Consider the following 26,362-nt stretch of genomic DNA (forward strand, 5'->3'; position numbering starts at 1 on the left):
CTTTAGTTTATCAATGTAGTGTCCGACAGATTATATCAATTATGTGCAGTACAAAATATAGCTAATCTATTCATTACTGAGATAAATTGTGTTCTTCTACATTTTCTCTAAATCCTCGTTTTTGTATCTAATGAGATCAGCTCAAGGAGTTGATAATGTTACACAAGAATAATGTATTGGCTTCTAATGGTAAAGATAAAACATCTCGTCAATCTTTTCTTCAAGCTATTAAAATACCAGCAGAATACCTGTATCTAGATTAAGCTGTAACATTCTTTTATTTGCTCTTGTTAGAGCATCAAGTGACCTGAGCAATGTTTTCATTCATGCTGAACATCAAGAACCAATAGTTTGCACTACTGAATTCTTGTGACTTACTTATTTTATTATTTTATTTATCTTTGGGACTGGGTATTATGTGTGCTATCTTGCAAACACATGAGTTTCTTTACTAACATAAGTTCTTTACTAACTTCATGGAATTCAATGAGATTACTCACATAAGCAAATGTGGTAGCTTGGGAGTTGGAATAGAAGCCCTCCAGTATTAGAATTAAATTAGTTACTGAGGCAACAAAGTAGTAGCATTGATCAAAACCTCTTTTTTATGCCAAGTGCTTTCCCCTTATATATTTAGATCACATATAACTATTTAAAGTTCATTATTAAAGAGTAACAATACTTATTTTATTTTTCTAAGATTAGTAGGACACATTCAAACTGATTTCACTTTGTTAAAATTCAAATGACCATGTCTGAGGGATATTAAAATGATTTAATCTGGTAGATAGCTACCCTGTTTTAAATTTTCCTTTATTCTTTTCAATTAATTTAAAAATAGAATTTGAAGTATAAGGAAGTATAATTTTCCTGAGGCCAACATGAATTTCAAAATATAGTATCACTTTACAAGAGTTTGCATCTCTAGTATACTGATCATTGGGTTAGCTTTTATTACATCTTTCCTCAGTTCTAAAGAAGTGCTGTGTCAAATTTCTTTTTTTGCTCCATGTATTTCCTTCCAGTACCTTGTGGTGGAATTTTAACTAAGCGCAAAGGGACCATTTTGTCTTCTGGTTACCCTGAGCCTTATGACAACAATCTGAATTGTGTGTGGAAGATCACAGTGCCAGAGGGAGCTGGAATTCAAGTAAGAATATATATAATTTTCTTGTTATCATCATAGGTTTAAAGCTGATCTTTGCAGAGATGACAGCATGGAAAGATAATTGATTCATAAACATTTTACTAAGCAATTAACAACTGTCACAATGGAATTTGTTACACAATTCTTTTTAAATATGGGTGGTGGAGGAACCTGAAAAGATATATCTACACCCTTTTCCCAAAAGAACCCGTTGCTGGAACATTTATGATTGGCATTATATTATTTCAGTAAGTCAAAATGATTTGTAGCAGACTGTAGAAATTGAAATTGTGTTTTACAAATATAACTAAATTCCCTTGTCATGAATAAAAAATATCTGGATTACATTCTCAAGTGGGTTATGCAGATTTTCCTTAAAAAAGTCTGTCTGTTGGGGGGGAAATAAATATATATTTATAAACTTACTACAATATGGGCCTGAGCCAAAGCCTATTGAAATTAATGAAAAATTCTTATGCCTGTAACCTGGGCGGTGGGGCTTGGGCTTTGGCCTTCCTGCCTGGGGTGGCAGGTCTCAGGTTTCAGTCCAGTGTCCTGGGCTCATGTACTAATTTTTTGTCATCAGAAGGGAGTCGCAGAGCAATGAAGTCTGAGAACCCCTAAATTAATGACTAGTATAGAAAAAGCCAAATATGAGCCTATTTATTGTGTCCTATAATTCAACAACAAAGAACACAAATTAGATGTAAAAGCAACATGTTTAATATGTACAGGAGACAGTTAAAAAGCAAGTTCATAATTAAGGAGGCAATTCTCTTTTTAAGATTTTAAAAAAGGGAATAAACTATTGTATGAATAATAATAGTGTCACTAGTTTACAAGCTAATTATTGGATCTCCAACTACTTGACTAGAAAAAAATCTGTCTGTACTTGGTAGAAGAATATAGGAATTACCAGATCATATCAGATCGGTACTCCATCTAGTCTAATATCCTGTCTGTGAGAGTCAGGGGAGGCATGACCATGTGTAACCATGGAAGGCTTTCCTACTGCCCCCTTGTAGTTTTTCCTGCCATTCAGGACTGGAGTGACGTTTTATAAATTCTCCCATTAAGTGAGCTGGAGCCAATAGGTTTTGCTACCCCTTGTGTCTGACTATGATCAGGAAGGGGCTGAATGCCTACAAGGGGGTATTGCATAAAGCTGGATGAAACTTGGAATGGGAAATTCTAACATTTTGAAAACATTTTTGTTCTAATTCAGGAAGGTAGGGGTATCCCAATGGGTTCCCCCATGCTGGGGAAGCCTGGGGAGTCATAGTCAGCTCTAGAAGTCTTGAAGCCCTGAGAGCTCCAGTTCAAACTGGGTCTTTTAGGGTTTCCAGGGCTGTCAGGCTCCCTGCTGTATAGCAAGGAGCATAAAAACCCTGAGGGCTCTGTCTCAAGCTGGGGATCTCAGAGCTTTCATTCTGGTTCTGTGGCAGGGAGCCTAGAAGTGCTGGAGTCTCCAGCTCCAGGGTAATCTGTATGGCAGGGCTGCCCCGGAATTGGCCAAGCCTGGAAGCCCAGGTTCCTCAGCAGCTTGGTAGATGAGTGGGCAGGAAACCAGGGAGTTGAGATCCTGCCTGTCTTTTGGTGAAAGTTTGTTGAAAGGTTTTGACAAGATTGAAATTAAAAAAAAAGGTTTCTCAAAAAACCAGCTCAAAGGGTGTACACCTTAAAAGAGTGAAGTATCCTTAGAGGAGGTTTTGGAACAAATTGATAAATCATACTTCACCAATCTTTGAGGGGATCAACAAACATGTGGACCAAGGCAATCCAGTGGATATAGTGTACTTAGATTTTCAGAAAGCCTTTGACAAGGTCCCTCATTGAAGGCTCTTACGCAAAGTAAGCTGCCATGGGATAAGAGGGAAGGTGCTGTCATGGATTGGTAACTGGCTAAAAGATAGGAAACAAAGGGCAGGTATAAATGGTCAGTTTTCAGAATGAAGAGAGATAAATAATGATGTCCCCCAGGGGTCTGTTCTGGGACCAGTTCTATTCAACATATTCATAAATGATCTGGAAAAAGGGGTAAGCAGTGAGGTGGCAAAATTTGCAGATGATACAAAATTACTAAAGATAGTTAAGACCCAGGCAGACTGCAAAGAGCTACAAAAGGATCTCTCAAAACTGGGTGACTGGGAAACAAAATGGCAGATGAAATTTAATGTTGATAAATACAAAGTAATGGACATTGGAAAACATAATCCCAACTATACATATAAAATGACGGGGTGTAAATTAGCTGTTATCACTCAAGAAGGAGATCTTGGAGTCCTTGTGGATAGTTCTCTGAAAACATCCAAACAATGTGCAGCGGCAGTCTAAAAAAGGAAATAGAATGCTCAGAATAATTAAGAAAGTGATACATAATAGGTCAGAAAATACTATGTTGCCTCTATATAAATCCATGGTACACCCACATCTGGAATACTGTGTGCAGATGTGGTCGCCCCATCTCAAAAAAGATATATTGGAATTGGAAAAAGGTTAAGAAAAAGGCAACAAAAATAGCAGAGGTATGCGACAGCTTCCATATGAGGAGAGGTTAATAAGACTGGTTTCAGAGTAGCAGCCGTGTTAGTCTGTATCCGCAAAAAAAAAACAGGAGTACTTGTGGCACCTTAAAGACTAACAAATTTATTTTAGCATGAGCTTTCGTGAGCTAAAGCTCACTTCTTCGGATGCATAGAATGGAACACACAGACAGGAGATATTTATACATACAGAGAACATGAAAAGGTGGAAGTATGCATACCAACAGGCAGAGTCTAATCAATTGAGATGAGCTATCGTTAGCAGGAGGAAAAAAAACTTTTTGAAGTGATAATTAAGATGGCCCATAGAAGGTGTGAGGAGAACTTAACATAGGGAAATAGATTCAATTGGTGTAATGACCCAACCATTCCCAGTCTTTATTTAGACCACAGTTAATGGTATCTAGTTTGCATATTAATTCAAGTTCAGCAGTCTCTCTGCAAACTAGATACCATTAACTGTGGTCTAAATAAAGACTGGGAATGGTTGGGTCATTACACCAATTGAATCTATTTCCCTATGTTAAGTTCTCCTCACACCTTCTATGGGCCATCTTAATTATCACTTCAAAAAGTTTTTTTTCCTCCTGCTAACGATAGCTCATCTCAATTGATTAGACTCTGCCTGTTGGTATGCATACTTCCACCTTTTCATGTTCTCTGTATGTATAAATATCTCCTGTCTGTGTGTTCCATTCTATGCATCCGAAGAAGTGAGCTTTAGCTCACGAAAGCTCATGCTAAAATAAATTTGTTAGTCTTTAAGGTGCCACAAGTACTCCTGTTTTTTTGTTAATAAGACTGGGACTTTTCAGCTTGGAAAAGAGATAGCTAAGGGGAGAGCTGGTTGAGGTCTATAAAATCATGACTGGTATAGAGAAAGTAGATAAGGAAGTATTGTTTACTACTTCTCATAACACAAGAACTAGGGGTCACCAAATGAAATTAATAGGCAGCAGGTTTAAAACAAATAAAAGGAAGTATTTCTTCACACAACACATAGTCAACCTGAGGGACTCCTTACCAGAGGATGTTGTGAAGGCCAACACCATAACAACCTGTGGAACTCCTTGCAAAAGTATGTTGTGAAGGTGAAGACCATAACCATTCAAAAAAGAATTAGATAAATTCATGGAGGATAGGTCCATCAATGGTTATTAGCCAGGATAGGCAGGAATGGTGTCCCTAGCCTCTGTTTGCCAGAAGCTGGGAATGAGCGACAGGGGATGGATCACTTGATGATTACCTGTTCTGTTCATTCCCTCTAGGGCACCTGGCACTGGCCACTGTGGGAAGACAGGATACTTGGCTAGATGGACCTTTGGTCTGACCCAGTAGGGCCATTCTTATGTTCTTATGTACATCTTTATGTGCCTGAATACCTTTATACATCTGGCCTTTTGTTCCATTTTCCCCCTCAGTGGTCTTCAAATATCATCCATCGAGCCATCTCCTGTCCTCAGTTAGTACACAAGGCTCTGTAGTTCCTTTCAGAGGCAACATATTGTCCTAGCTAATGGTCAAAAAAATTATGTCAGAATCAGAAATTTGAAAAACCAGATACGAAATATTTTTTGCTTGCTTCAGGAGCTGGGTTTTTCTGCTCCCAATAAAGAGCACAGCTTTACACAACTTTTGCATGATTCAAAATTACAGCTTGTAACTAAATTAAATCATACTCTGGGCCTTCCATTTTCATTCGTAGGTGCAGGTTGTGAGTTTTGCTACGGAGCACAACTGGGACTCTTTGGATTTTTATGATGGTGCTGACAACAATGCTCCAAGGCTTGGAAGTTATTCAGGTGAGTGAGTTAAGAAAGTGTATACTAAGTAAATTATAGATGCAGCTCTTTATTGTAAACACAAGGCTCTTTGTAGTTCTTTTTTGTGTTTCTTCTGAAGGTGACAACTCACACTTGTTATAAGCTTTGTTCCAGCCAACAGGGCCTTGAATTGTAATACTGAAAACTTGAAAGATTTTTAAAAAGAATATTCTGAATGTAATTTAGAGGGCCTCAAACTACATGCAACATTCCCATGGATGTCATCTCCTGCTGCTGTAACAATTCAGTGGTTTTATGCATATAGAAAAATAACGGCCTTAGGTTCCAAAAACACACTCCTGTATTTCTTGGCTAACGTATTCTGTTTTATTTATTTATTTAATGTTACTGTTTATTTAGTTCCCAGTCCTGCAATGGGGTTTGGGAGGGCACAAAACTTAGAGAAATTTTAATAAATAGCTAACCATCCCATTCTCTGGCTGCCTTCTCCCTTAAATTAAATTAAAACCAAACTTTACAGTTTAATATAAAGCACTGCCAATTAATAGCCACCATTTCCCCAACCTTCAGCCAACCCTCTCATGAAAAGGAAACTCTTAATAGCTGTCACAATGTACAAAATGAAAGAGCACAAAATTCCAGAACCAAAAGAAGCGTTTCTCTCTTTGTTTCTTGGAAGAAGAGTGTGCATATCAGATTGATTCATTGATTTATCTTTAAAAAAAATCTCCATTATCTCTTAAAGTAGGGCTTTTATCTTCTCTAGATCATTCACACCCTTTTTGCACTTTCTTCCATTCCACCTCTTCCTTATTTGTTAAATGTCATCCAGGAACTATTCTATAAGGCCACTACCCTGTTCTCCAAAATCCTCCTCAATACCCATGGGTGCTCTGATATTGACAAGTAATAAGCTGACTAACAATGGAGATGAGCTAAGAATTTCTTGTTATATTTAATTGTAAGTGGTCAGATCATAGTGATTATAGTATTTGCACCTTTCATTTATGCCACTACGAATAAATAATCCTCCTTTTCCTAATAAAAATGTGTGAGTGGGAAACCTGCAAATTAGACCACATGGCTCTAGTAACTACAGCTCTCGCCTCCAAGCTTGTGATACATTGAGCATGTTATCAAACCTCTCAGAGGAACTGGTATACCACAACACTCCCACAGTGATGCCCTCTCACTGAAGCCAGTTTTACAGTACATGCGGTGAACTTCTGTGCCTTTTTTATGTACATTTTTCTGGAAGAATATCATATAGCTACTTATGAATAACTCTGGATTTCAGCTTTTAAGCATAGTCATAATGGAATAATATTTTACTTTCTCTTTTCAGGAACTACAATTCCTGCACTGCTCAACAGCACATCTAACAACTTATACCTAAACTTTCAGTCTGATATTAGTGTTTCAGCTGCTGGGTTTCATCTTGAATATACAGGTAATGCCCATACAATAGATTAATTCAAAGAGTTTGTTGAAAGTTGTTATTTTTCAGACATAGATGTGTGCTGTGAAGGGGTAAAGTTCAACCTATTGCACACAATGAACCAATCACTGATACCTTTGAAGTCAGTGGCATACTTTGATTCCAATGGAAGCAAGACTAGACCTGCAGTCTTTGTTGCTGGGAGTGGCATGTCTAATTCATTTTGCACTCCTCCCATGTGTGAATGCTTTTCTGATTACACCATTGTGAGGAGTAAATGCAGGTCAATTTTTGTACATAACACCTGTACAAAATGTTGAGTCCATAACCCAAGGCAAAAGAGACAAAGATTAAGTACTTTTTATGCATATTGTTATTACAGTAATTATAATAACCTTGTATTATTGGACTAATTCAGAATATTTACTTAGACACTGCCAATAATTTTAAATATATTTTTAAAAATGTATTATTTGCTATAGCGACAAAAACATTCCATTATGTAGATCTGATAAGAGAACATTCATTTCTGAAATAATGTAGCCAAAGCACACTAATCTGTTGTATGATTCCACAACTAGTCAGTGAAGGAACTAAATGCTATAATTACCTAATCAAATACACAACATTCATTTAAAATAAGTTTTTTTCACATGGAAGAGAAGAGTCAACAGCATAAGCATCATATTCCATCTAAAAACCTATATAGTTATAGACCATCTCTCAAAAAAGCATCTTCAGTGATTGTGGAAAGCCAGAATGTCCATTGCAAAATGAAGTGCTCTTGCCTTAAAGCTAAGTGCTGTTACTATTGTTATTTTGTTATACTAGTGACTTGTACTACACTCTCTGCTAATTAAGAACCATGACTACCTTCATCAACTTCTGCTCCAAGTGTAAAGTATACTTCTTCGATCTTGCCTTGTCTAATATAAACACCTGTCAAAGTGTATATATAATTTATTAAAACAAACAAACAAAAAAACCGCACCAATACAAAACACTTCATTGAACACATATTTTCCCTGGGGAAAAGATGAAAGAACTTAAAAGCCACATGTGGCAGATGTTAGTCATGTTGCTTAATGAACTTTTGGAAAGAGTTCAGATATGATGATGAGGATGGTATAAGAACCTGAACAGAATAGAAGAGAATTATCTGAAAAATTCTCGTTGTTGATGACGGTAGTAATAACACAAATGTCTTCTCATTTCTACTTATTTATAACAATAATTATTACAATATTTTATAATTAAACTGGATTGTCTCAGCCAGTCCTCGTGCAGGAATTCTGACAGTAACTGGTAGAGTTCTTTACATTTTTCCTAGGTGCACAATTCCCTGTGCACTAATTGGTTCTGTTGACTGATATGTGTATTACTGATCTTCTGAGCAGTTTTACAGTATGCAAATCCCGTACTTTGATTTTTGACAGTCTATATTAATTAGTCAGAAGGCAGGGTCTTGCACAATCGCTACATGGTCATTTCTCTATAACTGTACACTTGGTGTTGGTTACTGTAATTCTTCTGATCTGGTTAGAATCTGTACTCAGAATTTTCCAGCTGTTTTCCTTTTGAAAGGGTACCACCTCAGCTTCTCACATGTACAGAGTGATGAAGAAAAAACTCCAGAATATAAGAGCATTGCCAATAAGAAGGGTTATTGGGAAAGATGCATATGAAGGAGGGAGACTGGGAAATAAAGAAGGAGAAAAGGAGGATAAAATGTCAGCGTAATATTAACCTGTGACTGCCTTCTCTTAATGCTTCAGTAAGTGTATCCTGGGCTAAGAAACTCTGAATCCAAAATATCTGGGGTGCATTAGTCTCCATGTATATTCAGTCTAAGAAAGGGTTATCACCTTGTAAAAAAGAAGCACTGCTTGTATAAATTGCTAGCTGTGCCGTACCCACTCTTGCCTTTGGACAGTAAACTATTCAAGATCTTCTTTACTATTTGTTTTGCTTAGCATTTTTTGCCTGTTATAAAGTGACACTTTATAAAAGGACATACATACATACATACATATATGTTGTTTTTGTATATAAGAATTAGAGGTCATGGTCATCATTCTTGTTTAAAGGGGTGAATTTAATCTAAATCTCAATAAAGACTTACAGAATGTGAATATAATTTACATGCTTTTTGACAGAAAACGGTTTCATGGACTTTAGATCTTGTTGAATTAATTTTATGTCATTCTTTGATTAAATTAGAAGTTTAACACAGGTAAGTGTGTTGACATAATATATTTAGTTATCTGCAAACCGATTGACTTAGTACCACATGACATTCTGAATAAAAAAGTACTATATACATTCAATATATTATATATTAAAGGGATTAACAAGTGGCTAATTGATTGATCTCATAATATAATTCTTAATGGGCAAGCATAGGTGTAGTAAAGTCCGAAAGGTATTTGTGCTCCACCCATTGTTATTTAGTATTTTTATTGATAATGTAGAAGAAAACATGAAATCATTGCTGATTAATTTTGCAGATGACACAAAGGTTAATGCAGTAGTAAATTAAAATGTGGATAGGTCATTTCTACAGATCTATCTGGAGAGTTTGGTGTGTGAGACACAATTGTACATTTGTTTTAACAGAGTCAAAAGGCAAAGTCATATATCTAGAAACAAAGAACATAACCACACTTTTGAGGGTGGGGGGGACTGTATCCTGGAAAACAATGAATCCTAAAAAAGGTTTATGGGTGATAGTATATAACAAATTGAACATGGCCTTCCACTGGAATGCTGTGTATTGGAGTGCTAATGTATTCCTTGGATATATAAAAAAGTGAGGAATGAGTGGGGATAGGGAACTGGAATTACTTCTCCTTACAATATTGGTGAGGCAGAATACTGTGACAAATTTTGGTGTCCACAATTTAAATTGGATGTTGAAAAATAGGAGTGTGTTTAGAGAACTCAAAGAATAAACTGGTATCTAGAAAACACAGATTACATTGAGAGACTTAAAGAGATGAAACTATTATTTTATTGAAGAGGAGTTTAAGAAATGACTTGATCAAGATCTATAAGTACTTACAAAGGGAGACGATAACTGAGGATAGCACTCAATGTATAAGAAAAAGACAAAACAAGATCCAATAACTGGAAGTTGAAGCTAGAAATATTCAAATGGAAAAGAAGGCACAATTAACCAGTGGAACAGATAATCAAGGGATGTGGCACATTCTCCATTGCTTGGAGATATAGATATGGATATAAAAGATATTCTCTAATTCATCCACAAGTAATCGAGCTCTATGTAAGAATTATTGAATGAAGAGCTATGACTTGTGGTATGCAGGTCAGATTAAATTATCATTATAAACTTTTCTGGCCTTGAAATCTATGAAATTTTATAGATTGTTTAAGTAAATCATCACTGTATAATATAAAAATTATAATAATTGAATTAAACACAAAAGCACTTATACAGTTTTAAATGTAGCATATGCATAATCCTCAAGTGTAAGAACAAATATGTAGGAGCATAAAAATATCACAATTTATTCTACAATATATGGAATCTCAAAAAATGAGTGTGTGTGTTTTTGCATGTGAGCACAGTCCTATATAACCAGGCAAAATAGTAGAACTTGTGTAATTGAGACTTAAAGACAATACGAAACATGCTCTTCACACAGACATTCACCACCACAAAACAATATTGTTCTGTGCTGCTGGAATACTGTGAGAACCCATTCTGTGTCACAACAAAACAATATGGTTATCAAGGATGGACCTCTGGATCCTGGTTTATCACATGTATTTGTTTAATCTGACAAGAAGACAAATTCTTCATTATGTCGCACATGGTTGTTATATCGCACATGGGAGTTGTGGATTGGGAAAAGGCATCTTCAAATATCCCTTCTTATTTTAGCAAAGGATTGAGAGGGGTGATTTTATCAGGCCAGCAGAGGAGGTGGCCACTCCCTGGAGTACTGGTTAGAAGAAGGCAAGGGGGTTCTAAGGCTACCCTGCCTGCTCAGCGTGCACATAGTGGGTCTACTTGAGCCTGGGCTTTGGAGAGTAGAGTAGAATCTCCACTTTGCTTGGGCATGCATTGGCCAGTTTAGGAGGATGAGGGAGATGATTGGCTCCAGTGAAAGACCCCACCACCATTCCCCATGGTATGAATCCCCAAGCACACAACAGTCATTTTTGCTGCTGGAAGGTGCCCCACTCCTCTGCCTTACAAGAGCTGTATCTGTCAGAGCTGGCTTCCCAGGCTTGTCGAGGGTCTAACCCAATCACCTTTTGGTATCAGGAAGGAACTTTTCCTTCTGGGCAATATTGACAAGGTGGCTTATCGGTTATTTGTTTTTGTTTTTCCACTTTTCTCACAGTGTCTCGGAAGTAGGGGATAATAAGCATAGAAATAACACCCCATCCATCAACCCCCCCCCCACCAAAAATGGTATTGGGATCATCAATATGGTCCTAACTTCTGTCCAGTATCTTTTGAGCATGATAAGAGGCTTTACGGTTCCAGATTCTGTGGTAAACCTGAGCACATGACCCACAGGGACTGGGAGATCCTAATAGGCCGTGAGGTGAGGGGAAACTTTAAGTCTTCTAAGAATGAGCCCCCATTATCTGTCCTCTTGTATTCCTTCATGGTGGGAAGGTGGTGGGATTCTGCAGTGGGCTGAATCAGGATTTTGATAGCAGAATGTTGTCAAAGGAAACCAACCCTCATTCTTTGATTGCATTGCATTAAGACAAGATGGTAAGTGATTTGTTTGTTTGTAATTCATTAGAGTGTCAGACATTTGTGTTGCACGTTTCAAGTAAATTAGATCAGCTTAGGTGATCACTTGAAGGTGGGCATTTTGTAGTAGAGCAGATACTTTATTTTAGCACTAGTTCTTCTTTTGTATTTACACTGTCATTGCATAGAAACAGATATGAAGAAAATTAGGATATGAGGAAGCCTACTATAAATATGCTGATACAATATGCAACATAATTGGCATTTTCTTTCAATGTGTTCATTTGTATTGTTTTTCACTGGAATTAAACCTTCTTAACATTTGGAAATTTCCCATCACCTCAGGTTTACTTTGTTTGTGGTGTTTCATTTTTAGAGCAGATTATTGATAGAAAAAAGGTATTTGTGAATATTTAGGGGAGGAGGCATGAAAGAACTAGACATTTGCTCCCATGGTTTTCACAACCTTTTTCCCTTTATCATTCGTATAAGTAAGTTAAGTGTTTTTTTAATTTTATTTATTTATTTTTAATCACAAGTATTCAAGAGATGCAAAAGTCTTGAGAAATATTCTTACACTGGACTGGCCATGTTGAAATCCTTTTTTATTCTCATTCTCTTGTTTATTAATGTTTTAAACATCCAATTAAGAAACAGAAACAACTTAGGGGACCAGTCATGCACTATGAATAATGAATAGTCAAAATACACAGTATGTGAACACCCTATACCATCAGCATCAATAACCATCATGTTGCCACTAGATAGTTTACAGGACTTCTGCTAAGTCCATTAATGGGGATGCATAAGGAATGGTGTCCCTAGCCTCTGTTTGTCAGACGGTGGAGATGGATGGCAGTAGAGAGATCACTTGATCATTACCTGTTAGGTTCACTCCCTCTGGGGCACCTGGCATTGGCTACTATTGGTAGACAGGATACTGAGCTAGATGGACCTTTGATCTGACCCAGTATGGCCATTCTTATGTTATGTTCTTAATTAATTTATATAACATAATAAATTCCTCTGAGTTCCATCATCATATGATTCACTGGTAGTTAGGGAGTAACACAAGGATAAGGAACACAAGTGGGGTTTAAGTTAAATTGTTTATTTATAAACTGTCTTTTTATTAAGTGAAAGAAGGCAAAGCAGTCTGTTAACTGTGGAGATTGTATTACTACTGAATTTTCACAAGGAAAAAAGGAGCCTGTTAACAGTACAGATATACCGATAAAATAAAGGTTAAAAACTGCCTCCATCCATGTTCCTCAGCTCAGCAATCTGAAAGTTCAAATGGTTAACAAGTAGTTTTCACCCCACGAAATGTGTTGGAAACAGGGCCAGCTTTAGGCCGATTCCCCCAAATCGGGCCCTGCGCCTAAGAGGGCCCCGCGCCCTAAAGAAGAGCGCCAAACTTTTTAATTTTTACTCACCCGGCAGTGGTCCAGGACTTCAGCACGGTCCTTCACTCACTCTGGGTCTTCGGTGGCATTTCGGCGGTGGGTCCTTCAGTGCTGGGGAAGACCTGGAGCGAGTGAAGGACCCACCGCCGAAGTGCCGCTGAAGACCCGGACCGCTGTCGGGTATTCGAATCAGGCCCCACAGTTCCTAACGTTAGCCCTGGTTGGAAAATACTACTTTTATTTTTAATTGGCATTTCTGAACCTACTATGTATTATTTTTCAAATTAGCATTTGTGACCGTGGTTTCATAAGAACCTTTTGTAAGAAGCTGTAAACAAGTTTTCAGCTTACTTTAATACTGGCTTAACAATCAAAAGGAAAGTTGTCATGTTTAATATTTAAACAAAATGTTCAATTTTTAAATATGGAAGTTCTTTTTTATGGTTACTAAACCAGTATAAAAATTCTTTCAAGAGATTTGTATCCCAGAAGGAACTTTGCGGCTACACATCGAGTAGTAGGAAATATTTTGAGTTTCATGAAAAATACCTATATTTGACCAGATGTAATAATAGTAATAATAATAATTAATAATATTTTCTTGTATTTATTCATAAATATAACATCAGTGTTTCTAACAGTTGCAGTTTTACTAGTGGTGTATTTAAATAGTGTGGAATACCAGGAATCATTTCATACAGATATTTATTTTTATTTTTTTGTCAGAAATTCTTAAATGTTCTTCAGTGGACTGACAGTTTAGTTCACAGGCTGTTTAACAGTATATGTGTGTGTGTGTGAAAGAGCGAGTGTTAGGGTACGTCCAGACTACCCGCCGGATCAGCGGGTAGCGATCGATCTATCGGGGATCGATATATCACATCTCATCTAGACGTAATATGTCAATCCCCGAATGCGCTCCTGTCGACTCTGGAACTCCACCAGAGTGAGCGGCAGAAGCAGAGACGACTGGGGAGCCACGGCCGTCGATTCCGTGCCGTGAGGATGGGAGGTAAGTCGAAATAAGATACGTCGACTTTAGCTACGCTATTCCCGTAGCTGAAGTTGCATATCTTACATAGACCCCCACCCACCAGTGTAGACCAGGCCCTGGAGAGAGACAGAGAGATGGTGGGGTGGGTGTGTTAATATAGCTTATTGAAGCTTTTTAAAATAAAAGAATAAGTATTTGACCAAACCTCATTGATGCACTGTGGTCTGCAAGGGGTAGTGGGATATTTATCAGAAGTAAACAAGTTGGATCACTTTTCCAGGATTCTAGGGAGGGGCTATATCCATAAGTGTTATCATAAGTTTAGGTGTTACCATATCTTTTTTGACGGGGGAGCATTGTGTGACATTAAAAGATTTTTTGTGCCCTGGAATTAAAATTGCACTGACAAAATAATAGTAAAGGTTGTACTGGAGGAAAGATAAAGCAGGTGACCTAATAGTGGAGGTCTTTTTGTCTCATGGAATCATCAGTAGTGGACCTGGTGAACTAATTTCTATAATTCTATAATTTCTAGAATTTAGTAACAAAAACTCAAACCCAAATAATGAGGATTATGTTTTCAGTTATGACTTATTAATATATCAGAACAGTAACTAAAGTTCGGAAATAAAAAGCCATTTCTTAAGTTTCATTACTATATATGTCTCTTTTTTTTAAGTCTAGTACTGATATCACACTGTCTGGAGTGGCTCATGAGCAAGAATATCAACCTCAAGGCAAACTGTTAAGAAGCAGAGCACAAACCCCAAACTTGTTGTGACGTCTATACTTAGATTTCACCAACCAATAATGAGTGTGAACTCCTCAGGCACCATAAGAGGTCATTTGTCCTCAAGTAATTTATTGCCTAAGTTAACAGTGACCAGAAGTGGTTACCCTCAATGTTGTGTTTGAGGGCCTATGTTAGTTATATCCAGTCCCTGATGATCAAATGTCCACAGCACAAAACAGCCATCATGGTTGTTATTCTTGGTAGTCTCAGTGAAGAGAACGTTGTCTTCAATAGATATTTCAAGTGGTTTATCCAAGTTAGGTTTGAGGTATATTTGTGTATTGAGAAGCTTGCATCGCTGTTGTCTTGTGTTTTGCCTGTTGCATGGATAACCAGTCTTCAGGCTCCAGCAGTATTAATCTGGTCGTCATTTTCTAGCAATATAAGTGCATTTAAAAAGTGATATACTACAGCTTGCTTTTTTAGGATAAGAATTACCGTCTCAATTATATGTTAAAAAAATCATCATCTTAGTCCTTAAATAGCAGGCATTTAAGTTGGATTTTCGTGTTTCTATTTTGGTGTTAACAATAAAACTAATACTGATGCTATTATAATATTAGGCTGATGACACTTCTTAGTCATATGCAAAATACATCTCATAAAGGACCTAATTTATGTGACATATTTTGTATGCCACTATCAGCTTTCAATTTGAATATACTATATACATGCACTTTTTTAAAGAGAAAAACTAAATTTTCTCTGAAAATTCCAGATGAAACACTTCCAGATGAAGCAATCAGTCACTTTAATAGGTTTTCAGACATACAAATGCCAATTATGACAATATTTTGGCAAGGAAATCCCACAAAATCCCCCCCTTAGCATACATACCAGAAGCATATGCTTATAGTCCCTGATGTAACAAATCACTTCATTGTATTCCTAACTTTAAGCCTGTTAGAAGTGAGTAGAATTACTCATGCTTAATTTTAAGAACATGCTTAACTACTTTGCAGGATTGATGCCATGAAGAAGGTCTATGGAGGCCATTTCTTTTTCCCTCATGACAGTATAAAGACATATCAATTCTTGCCAAACATACTTTCTATTACAACTTCGTGCCTACTTTCTAATCACACAAAACTGAACACCCTTGCCCCGTCCCTTCTCTGAAGCCCAACCCTGCACACTCCATCCCCCCTCCCTGCATTGCTCGCTCTCCCTCACCCTCACTCACTCGCTCATTTTCACCAGGCTGAGGAGGGTCTCTTTTCGACCAGGTGTTCCAGTTGAAAACTGGATACCTGGCAACCCTAATTTACATCTTTATTGGAAATGTCTATACTGGTGTTCAGTGTGTCTCCTCTTATTTTTCTCTTCTTTAAACAGTCCCAGTCTTATAAGCCTCTCATAGAGAGGTTGTTGCAATCATTCTCAGTACCCATCTTAAAACACCCATCTATTTCTGCTATATGCTATTGTAGATAGCATGAGAGTATTCACTACAGTGGTGCTATATTATTTTCTGAAGTATGTGGATATAATGGGGGAAAATGTTTAACATGACACAATGGCTTCTGTTTAGTTAAGTCTTGCTTAAATATGACATGTCATGAAAGACTGCATGGTTGAATAAAAAATACCTGACACTGAACTAGAGGAACAGGCAAGAACCTGTATAGAAAGGTCCTCCTCACTGGGATGTGAGGGTGGGGGTAACACCTCACATTTTGTGCAGTCTGGTTTACTCCAAAAGAAAGACATTTTTGTTTTCAGAAGTATATTTTATGAGCCACAAGAATAAGTCATTGCTGAAAGCTGTGTACAGGTTGGCAGAACTTTAACAGTGGGCTCCTGGAGGCACCTGAGAGCCACCTCACACTGGCTGATATGCAGCATCAGCCAATATGCAGAGCAGTTTATAACTGAAAACAGATGAAGTTTACACTCCAATTGCTAAACTTTTCAACTTTTCACAGCTATAGGTTTGGACTCTTGCCCCGAACCACAGACCCCTAGCAATGGAATTAAAATTGGAGATAGATACATGGTTGGAGATGTGGTCTCTTTCCACTGTGATCAGGGATATTCCCTTCAGGTAGGTCAATTTTACAGTTTCAAAAATCTGTCTTTCACTTCTTCAATATTTTTATGTCCAAGTTCTTCTATATCAACTCCACACTGAAAATGTCGTCATACTAGACTAGATTATGGCTTTGCAGGGCTGATAAGTCTCTCTGTGTCAAATGTATGATCTACCACTATCCAACTGCCCTCCAAAAAGTGGGTATGTACTTGGGCGGCTAACCCAAGCCACTGTTCCCCTGGCTACACTGCTCTTTTTAGTGCACTAGCTTGAGCAGAGCTAGCACAGCTACATCTGTGTGACCTGGGAATCACACTGCCAGCTCCAAGTGCAGATATAGCCTAAAATTCTCCCTCATATCCTAACTTTCCTCTGTTGAGGCAGGGGGTCCTTTACACCCTTAATGGTACAACAGGATTTTTCTCTTAATAATAAGCACAGTTACTAAGGTCTCAGTTGTCCAGTAAAGAAACTATTAGGAATCCAGTTCTATACTGGGCAGCCAGAGTGAGTTATACGGGATGACTAGTATGCCTAAGTTGAGACCATGTGTATATATGGTTTAAATGTTTTCTATGTTTGCAGCTCATGAAGATTTAGAAATCCCAACCACAGTCAAATCTTTAACATAGATTTGTAAATCTTAAGGATCAGAATCTGGTTCACTTTCTGGCTTTGGTTATGTAAGTGGTTGCTGTGGAGTTCCTTGCTCCCTCTGCTTAGCAACAGGAGGTAGCCTGAACGACAGAAATAGAAAGTATGTACACAGGATGGCAGAGCTTTTGCAACAGGAATGTTTGTTTTCCCTCCTTGCCATTATATTCCTTGCTCATCCTCACTCAGTTCTGCAAACTGCTATTTGGGTTTGTGACTTCTGTCCTCATCCTTCCTCATCCTGCCCCCCTCTCCCCCAAGCCTTGGGACCATCTGAATGTTGTGACTTCCCTACCTTTCAGGATCAGCTGATGGGGCCTCTGCCTCTCCTAATGCTTTTCTTGCAGCTTCGACTGTGACCTTCTGGAGGTCTTAGTTCATTCCTTATGTTGCTTAGAAAAGGAAGGCAGCACGAGGATGATTGTAGGAGGCTGCCATTAAGGAGCAACACAACAATTATTTCTGTGTATTTTCACCTTTGTTTTATTTCATACAAAAATACTGGAACGTGAACAGATGGGTCACACTGAACATGTGAAAAAAACAAATGTAATAATTAACAGCATAGACCATACAAACACACACACAAAAAGTCCCATTGGACTGTTTTGCCGTCACATACAGTATGATATTGTCACTTTGGCTTTGTGTCAACTCTGAGCTGATAGCAAGCAGTAAGATGGAAATGCTTTTTTTTCCTCTACTAGGAGAGAAGATAAGAGGGCTGCAGACTAATTAATAAATTGCCCAAAATTACTGTGTGTGGGCTTTACAAATACTCAGTTCCTACAGACACTGTAGGCTTTGAACTGCAATACAGCTTTAACAATAAAAGCAGCTTATTTCAAATCAAGGTTGTAAAAATAGTTCTAACAAAATCATCTTGAAATATACACTCTATAATTTTTCAGAAGAGCCCATATGCATTACAGTTCTTTTAACTTTGTTTGATATCCCGTCCCAGACATTCATGATTACAAAAGAGATGCTGAGCCAGATAGTGGCTGTCTCTGGGTGTGTCATGGAACCATCTTGATTTGGATTGTCTTGATAAACCAAAGGAGGAACTTTATAACATTTATGGTACATATTTTGTTGTAAAAGAGCACTACTTCTTAGAGAGAACAGTACTGTAACTCCAATGTTTTAATTTCTGGACACTTAAACCCATTTGTTTTTCTGTCAGGAGTGGCTTAATCCTTTAAAAAACATTTTTCTTAACCTAAATGTAAATATATTTGCCAAATCTTCTAAAGCATCAATATTGGAATACACTAATCATTAAACAATACTGAATTGCTTTAGCTGGATTTGGATCTTGAGTTTTTAAACTTTACAGTGTGATTCAGCTCATCAAAATGTTATGGCTAGTATCACAGAATTCAAGCCTGTATTCTTAATACCAGCAATAAAATTACAAACCATGGAGCCATTTTGTTAAAGGGGTGGATAGTCACAGAAGGGTTACATGGTGCGGTAAAGTACAAACTACGAAATAAGAATAGAGGTAAAACTTTTTATAAGCTCTTCTTTTTTATGCCTGTTGATGTTGTCAAGAAATATCACTGCATGTTATTTTTGTTATAACTATAAAAAGTAGTGTACTGTATTTGTAAAATGCATTAATATATGTCTTGTCATTGTAGGGACATTCACATATTACCTGTATGCCTGGACCAGTGAGAAGATGGAATTACCCTATTCCAATATGTTTAGGTATGTTCATTGTATATAACATTTGCTTCTTCAGGTTGCCAGACTGAAAGTTATGCAAGACTCGGAGATAAATGGTGTTTGATTATGGAATACACATCCAGTGGAGATCAGGCCAATCTGTAGTCAGAGTGCACTCTAAAACTGTCCTCTTTGGCAAAGCTTTCCCACAATAATCAAATATGTGGAAGAAAGGAGGAAATATGTCTCAAGTAGAACCTCCTCTACCAGGGAAGGGAGAAGAGCAGAAGACTTATCAAGTTCTACAGGGACCTCTTTAGGTAGAGCTAACGTATCTCTTAGATACTACACTGGTGAGTTCAAGAAAGAAAGAAAGAAAGCATGATGTGATTAAAATTGAAAAGATTCTAAATAGTATGCCTTGGTTTTATCTCACCTGTAACTACCACCTACAAGTATTTCCCTCATTTTGCAGCACAATGTGGTGGTGCTATGTCTGACTTCAGTGGAGTGATTCTTAGCCCTGGGTTTCCTGGAAACTATCCCAGCAGTTTAGATTGCACATGGACAATAAAGCTGCCTATTGGGTTTGGTATGTATCCTTTCAAGAATTGTCTTGTCTCTTGTGTTTATGGCTTTAAAATATTTAACAATTTTTAAAAATATTTTATATATTTATATTGCCCCATAGATTTCTGCCAGTAGATTTAAAATACATTTTAAAGATTAGCAGTGTCATAAAACTGAGAATCAGGTTATAGGGCTTGTGCATAAAGAAAACAATGATAAAATTCCCACAGCTACTGTCACTTGCTTGTATATGCTTTTAAATATACAATTAGTTCACTATTTTAAAGTTTACCCCATCCTTAGTCATTTTATATGTATAGTATGTACATTATTTTATGCACATAGTACACAGTATACTGAATAAATAAAGCTAGAAACAAAACAGTATGAACTAAAAAATACTGAAAAAAGTTTAGCACTAAATTAATTCTCCAGCACACTTTCTGCACTTATCTTCAGTGTTACAAAACCCACTCACTGTGAAATATATGCATCTACATTTGTGGCCAGCAACCTTTTATTTCTAAGGGTGGAGCTGCAAAAAATGGTGTTAAATGGATGCCAATTAATTATCTGGTAAATTATAGACTTCTGGTCAGAGAAGGGAATTCTCCTCCCTTCCCTGCCAGACCAATAAGTAGCAGGACAGGAATTTTTCTCCCCATCCAAGCACTAGTAAAAGCACAACCTCTGTTCAGTTATCATGTAAATAGAAGATCTGAGTAACAGACTCAATGGCATAATAGATTTTATCAAAATGTCCCATGGAATTCAATAGGGATGGAGCCAATAGGGTTCTATGGAAAATAAATATGTCTTTAGAACTTACTGTTAAACACCAAATAAATTTACCCATGAAGTGTCATTGGGCCAGAGAGAGACTGCCCTGATGACCTATCAGTTCTTACACTCACTTGGGAGATTGAAGACCCAGCTTCAAGTTCCTTCTCCAATGAATATTTATTTATGCAAAAGGTGAGAAAGAATCCCACTCCAGAATAGCCAGGGCATTCACATGGGATGCATGAGCAAGGCAGATTACGGAGTTGAACCTAGGCCTCCTAAAGTCAAGGTGACTGCCCTCACCACCTGGCTAGTTTGGTTTCTTGTGCCCAGAATTTCTTTTTTTTTTTTTCTAAATCCATAAGTGCTCAGTTTTCTCCCGATGCTAAATGGGAAGTTTTGAAATCTTGAAATGTTTTGTGGGACATGAAAACTATTTCCCACACAATCCCACACTTGTGCATTATGCATATGCATTATGAGTCAGTCTTTAAATTACATGTACGCATACTATTTTTTTTTTCTACAGCACCCCTGCCATTCAATAGGATTTAATCACCCGATTAAGTGCTTTTTGAATAAGGGTACTTTCCTGATTTGGAATTTTTGGTTATAGGCTTTTTTAACTTTCAAATAATCTTTATTTTAACCACTGTTTGTATGATAAAGTACTAAAAACAAAGGGCTCTTAATTTAGTTATTTTCAATTATTGTTAATTAAATGTGAATATCCAGTCATGGCTGATTTGCAATTGATTTAAATGGATTTTTCATTTGATATTTTGCTATTCTTTCTGAGATTTTTGGCCTGATTATATTAAAAAGAAATGTTTGTTGTTCCATTGAATGCCTAATTTAGGGAAGGCTAATAAACTTATGGATCAGTTAATAGAGGGTGTCCAAAATATAAAGGTCCATTGAAAAAATATGAAGACATTCATGAAACAAACAAGCACGATATTGAGTCAAAATAAAAGTGGATAAGTAGGGAGGAAGGCAATGGATTTTAAAAGGACTTGAAGGAGATGGCAAAAAAGTTTGAACTTGATATAGTGGAAGAGAGCCCCAGTGGAGTAATTAAAAGAGAGGGGGGCCATTGTGACTTGAGTGACAGGCAACAAAGATGATTTCAGAACTGCCATTTGCATAGAGTGGAAGGGTGAGCATGGAACATGAGCATCAAGGAGGTTAGAGGGGAGGAAATGGCACTTATCAAGCACTTATCCATGATTATGAGGCATTTGAAGTTTTAGGTCTGTGAACTGAAATAAATTACCAACTCTAGAAATGTTACAGAACAAGAACGGGGCAAGGTTTGTACACAGCCTGGTTGCAGGGTGTGAGAGAAAGAGAGTTTATGAGCCTGAATGACTGAATGGAAGGTGGTTTTGACAACAGGAACAGAGAATGGGGGAAATTGATGTTATTTTAGAGGGAAAAACAGGGGGGGTAGTTTTAGTCATGTTAACCTAAACTTGGAAAGATGGCAGAACCAAAGAAGGAAAGAACAAATTTATAATGGAAGAAGTCTATATGTTGTTATGAGATTTTCTCCAAAGCAAATAGAGTATAGGTACAGAGGCAGAAGTAATTGTAATTAAATCATGTATTAAACTTGTTCCTATAGACTATAGGAACAATGGCCTCCCTCTCTTTTAATTACATAATTCAGAAAACTATTCACAAGGCTTGCATTGTATCCAGAAAGAAATCTCTAGAGGTTGTGGTGACTAATACTATTTAAATATTAAAATTTAGATAGTTACAAAATTATTAATGATTAGTCAATCGTTATATTGACATTATATGTCTTAATTGAACATTATATGAAATCATGATTGTCTTTGCCAGAACCACCAAAGGGGCTCAATCATCTTTGTAATGAAAGCACTGCATTATCATTGTATAGGGGCATCAAATCACTTCAGACAAAACAGAAATGCTGCTTTATTGTACCTTATTCAGAACAAGATGAAAGGGGAAAATGTTTAACGGGTCCACTAGCCTCTATTTTGGTTGAGCAGTTCCTCCTCCTGCTGTCCTCTAATAATTGTAACAAATCATCTGGAAGAGATAGATAATCTGCATCTTATCTCGTAAACTCTTTTGTTGTTTCTCATTCAATCAAAGATGCAGAAATGTCTCATTATTTACAAGAGCATCCTTCAGCACAGTGTGTGGGGAATAAAGTATAAGAACTACATTTCTAATCCCTAGTGTGAAGTGCTGAAAAATGTATCTCATAATGTTAGAGTACACCCTTTTTGGAATGACTGAAATAAATTATGTATATGGTATTTATTGATTTGTACCTAGTGCCCCTTTAAAAAAATCAAAGCACTCTGAAGTATATTATTTAGAAATCACTTTATCTACCATTGAAATGCTTATTTTTCTTGGACGGAACACAACTGAAATGAAAGGTACAATTGAGGTTATTAGACTGTAATTACCAAAAGTGGAATTTGGCACCTATATTAGGAATAAAACCCTTAGTTTTGCAAAACATGCCATGTAATCTTTAATTACCTCAAAGGTCCAGTCCTTGGTTTGTATGTCTCTGGACAGACAACACTTTCAACATCAGTATTTTTTCTCTTGCTGTGACATTAGGTTTAGTAATTACTGGATGAAGAGGAAAGATTGTTTTGTACTGAGTAACCAGTATGACATCCTGCAGTATAATTGTAATTGTTTACTACCACCAATACATGAATTTCTAATGTCCATCTGTATATAATTTGTATAATTGATCTTTATTCATTGGGTACCAAATGCTTTTGTTTGCCCATATTGTTTTTCAGGTGTGCATTTGCAATTCGTAAATTTCTCAACTGAGACAATACATGATTACTTAGAAGTAAGAAGTGGATCTACAGAAACTAGTACTGTTATTGGGAGACTTAGTGGTCCTCAGTTACCAGCTTCTCTGTTTAGTACAACTCATGAAACGAGCTTATATTTTCACAGTGACTACTCACAGAACAAACAAGGGTTTCATATTATATACCAAGGTGAGTGATTTGATACACTTATGTGTGAACAAGCTGATTGTTAAAGGCTATTTTTTCATTGTTAGAAAATAAATATGAAGGCTTATTCTGGAAAAGATTTGTGCATGATTCAAAACCAAAGTGTTATGCACAATTTAATAAATGTGGCACTGTGGTGGATGCAGAGGCTACTTAACAATTCAGAGCAAATAATCATTCAGGGGAAAAAATGAAGATGGGTGTTATAGCCATGTAAAGTGCAGTGGGAATGTATGAAGACTAATAATTGCCTGTGTTGGAAGTGGACAGTACATTGTAGATCATATTCCTACTCCTTTGAAAATAAGGTGTAGGATATTTAACAGTACAATGGGTCTTAATACCATTGTCTCGCTATGCCAGAAGAAGGACAAGAGACACTGAAGGTTGTTTAATTAGGCCATAACTTTATTCCTAAATATCAGGGGGTACATGGCATATAAAAGTACGGGGTGAAGGTAATTCTATAATCATTTACATATACCAGGGGTGGGAGGGGAGACTGGTGACCTTTACCCATCTTGGTCCCCAGCCAACCCATAGCTGGGGCCCAGCCACCCCTCACCCCCATCAAATGAGGGTTGAGGGTTGTAAGAAAGGAAAAAAAGGTTCACTCCCTTCTGTACCAGTCATAGGAGCCCTGAACTCCCACTGTTTCTGCTCCTTTAAAAAGTACCTCATATAAATATTTTACCAATCCATTTTATCTGACCACTGTATCCCTTCCCTACAGAGTACCTGCCCCATACTCACATAATGAGTTGCAACAGCGTAGCCTAACACCCATTTCATGTAAGTCCCAAACCAGCTGTGGGAAAGGCAAAAAACCTCCACCTTGCCTTCTCCTTTTCTAGGGGGCTGGGTATAAGAACATAAGCATGGCCATACTGGGTCTGACCAATGGTCCATCAAGCCTAGTATCCTGTCTTCTGACAGTGGCTGATGCCAGATGCTTCAGAGGGAATGAACAGAACAGGGCAATTTATTGAGAGGTCCATCCCTTATTGCCCAGTCCCAGCTTCTGGAAGTCGGATGTTTATGGATACCCAGGGCCCAGTCCTATGTAACATATTCATAGACAATCTGGAAAAAGGGGTAAACAGTGAGGTGGCAAAATTTTCAGATCATACAAAACTACTCAAGATACTTAAGTCCCAGGCAGACTGCAAAGATCTACAATAGGATCTCACAAAACTGGGTGACTGGGAAACAAAATGGCAGATGAAATTTAATGTTGATAAATGCAAAGTAATGTGCATTGGAAAACATAATCCTAACTTTATATATACAACGATGGGATCTAAATTAGCTGTTACCACTCAAGGAAGAGGTCTTGGAGTCATTGTGGATAGTTCTCTGAAATCATCAACTCAATGTGCAGTGGCAGTCAAAAAAGCAAACAGAATGTTGGGAATTATCAAGAAAGGGATAGATAATAAGACAGAAAATATCATTTTGCCTCTATATAAATCCATGGTACACCCACACCTTGAATACTGTGTTCAGATGTGGTCGCCCCATATAAAAAAATATATATTGGAATTGGAAAAGGTTCAGAAAAGGGCAACAAAAATGATTAGGGGTATAGAACGGCTTCTATATGAGAAGAGATTAATAAGACAGGGACTTTTCAGCTTGGAAAAGAAGTGACTAAGGGGTGATATGAAAGAGATCTATAAAATCATGAGTGCTATAGAGAAAGTAAATAAGGAAGTGTTATTTACTCCTTCTCATAATACAAGAAGAAGGGGCCACCCAATGAAATTAATAGGTAGCAGATTTAAAACAAACACAAGAAAGTATTTTTTTCACGCAACGCACTGTCAACGTCTGGCACTCCTTGCCAGAGGGTGTTGTGAAAGCTAATACTATAATGGGGTTCAAAAGGTAGCTAGATAGATTCATGGAAAATAGTTCCATCAATGGTGGTTAGCCAGGATTGGCAGGAATGGTGTCCTTAGCCTCTGTTTTCCAGAAGCAGGGATAGGATGACTGGGCATGGATCAGTTGATGATAACCTGTCTCTTCATTCCCTTTGGGGCACCTGCCATTGGCCACTGTCAGAGGACAGGATACTGGGCTTGATGGACCTTTGGACTGATCCAGTATGGCCGTTCTTATATTCTTATGTTCAGAGCATGAGATTACTTCCCCAGCCATTGATGGACCTATCTTTCATTAACTTATGTAATTTTTTCTGACCCCAGTTATACGTATGACCTTCACAACATCCCCTGGCAGTGAGTTTAACAGGTTGACAGAGTGCTGTGTGAAGAAGCACTTCATTATGCTTGTTTTAAACCTGCTGCTTATTAATTTCATTGCTTTACCCCTAGTTCTTGTTTTATGTGAAGGGGGTAAATAACACTTCCTTATTTACTTTCTCCACACCAATCATGATTTTATAGATTTCTATCATATCCCCCACCCCCTTAATTGTCTCTTTTCTAAGCTGAACAGTCGCTTATGAGGAGAGTTTTTAATCTCTCCTCATATGGAAGCTGTTCCATACCCCTAATATTTGTCCTTCTCTGTACTTTTTACAATTCTAAGATATCTTTTTTGAGATGGACTGACCAGAACTGCACCTAGTATTCCAGGGGTGGAAGCATAATTATGTGACTAATGCCCATAGATGATCATGACAAAGCCTAGTATGTAACTGCATATATATCTATATTACTACTCTGCCTGTTCCAGGCAAAAGAGGGCTTTTTCTGCACTCGCATGGACCTAAATAGCCCCTCTCTTCCAGTCACCTGTGGGAAGATGGTAGG

General features: G+C 37.4%; 1 protein-coding gene across 3 annotated transcripts in view; it reads left to right on the forward strand.

Moving 5' to 3' along the window:
• CSMD3 (CUB and Sushi multiple domains 3) overlaps positions 1-26,362 on the forward strand; it is a 1,155,643-nt gene that overhangs the window by 960,697 nt on the left and 168,584 nt on the right. For all 3 annotated transcript variants that reach the window (XM_045006341.1, XM_045006342.1, XM_045006343.1), the window contains 7 exons: positions 1,026-1,150; positions 5,396-5,492; positions 6,820-6,924; positions 16,766-16,884; positions 19,173-19,242; positions 19,676-19,792; positions 23,358-23,567. In XM_045006341.1, coding sequence (XP_044862276.1) covers positions 1,026-1,150; positions 5,396-5,492; positions 6,820-6,924; positions 16,766-16,884; positions 19,173-19,242; positions 19,676-19,792; positions 23,358-23,567 — 843 coding nt within the window. The remainder of the gene's footprint in view (positions 1-1,025; positions 1,151-5,395; positions 5,493-6,819; positions 6,925-16,765; positions 16,885-19,172; positions 19,243-19,675; positions 19,793-23,357; positions 23,568-26,362) is intronic.

The sequence above is a fragment of the Mauremys mutica genome, chromosome 2 (genome assembly GCF_020497125.1).
Source record: "Mauremys mutica isolate MM-2020 ecotype Southern chromosome 2, ASM2049712v1, whole genome shotgun sequence".
Lineage (NCBI taxonomy): Eukaryota > Metazoa > Chordata > Testudines > Geoemydidae > Mauremys > Mauremys mutica.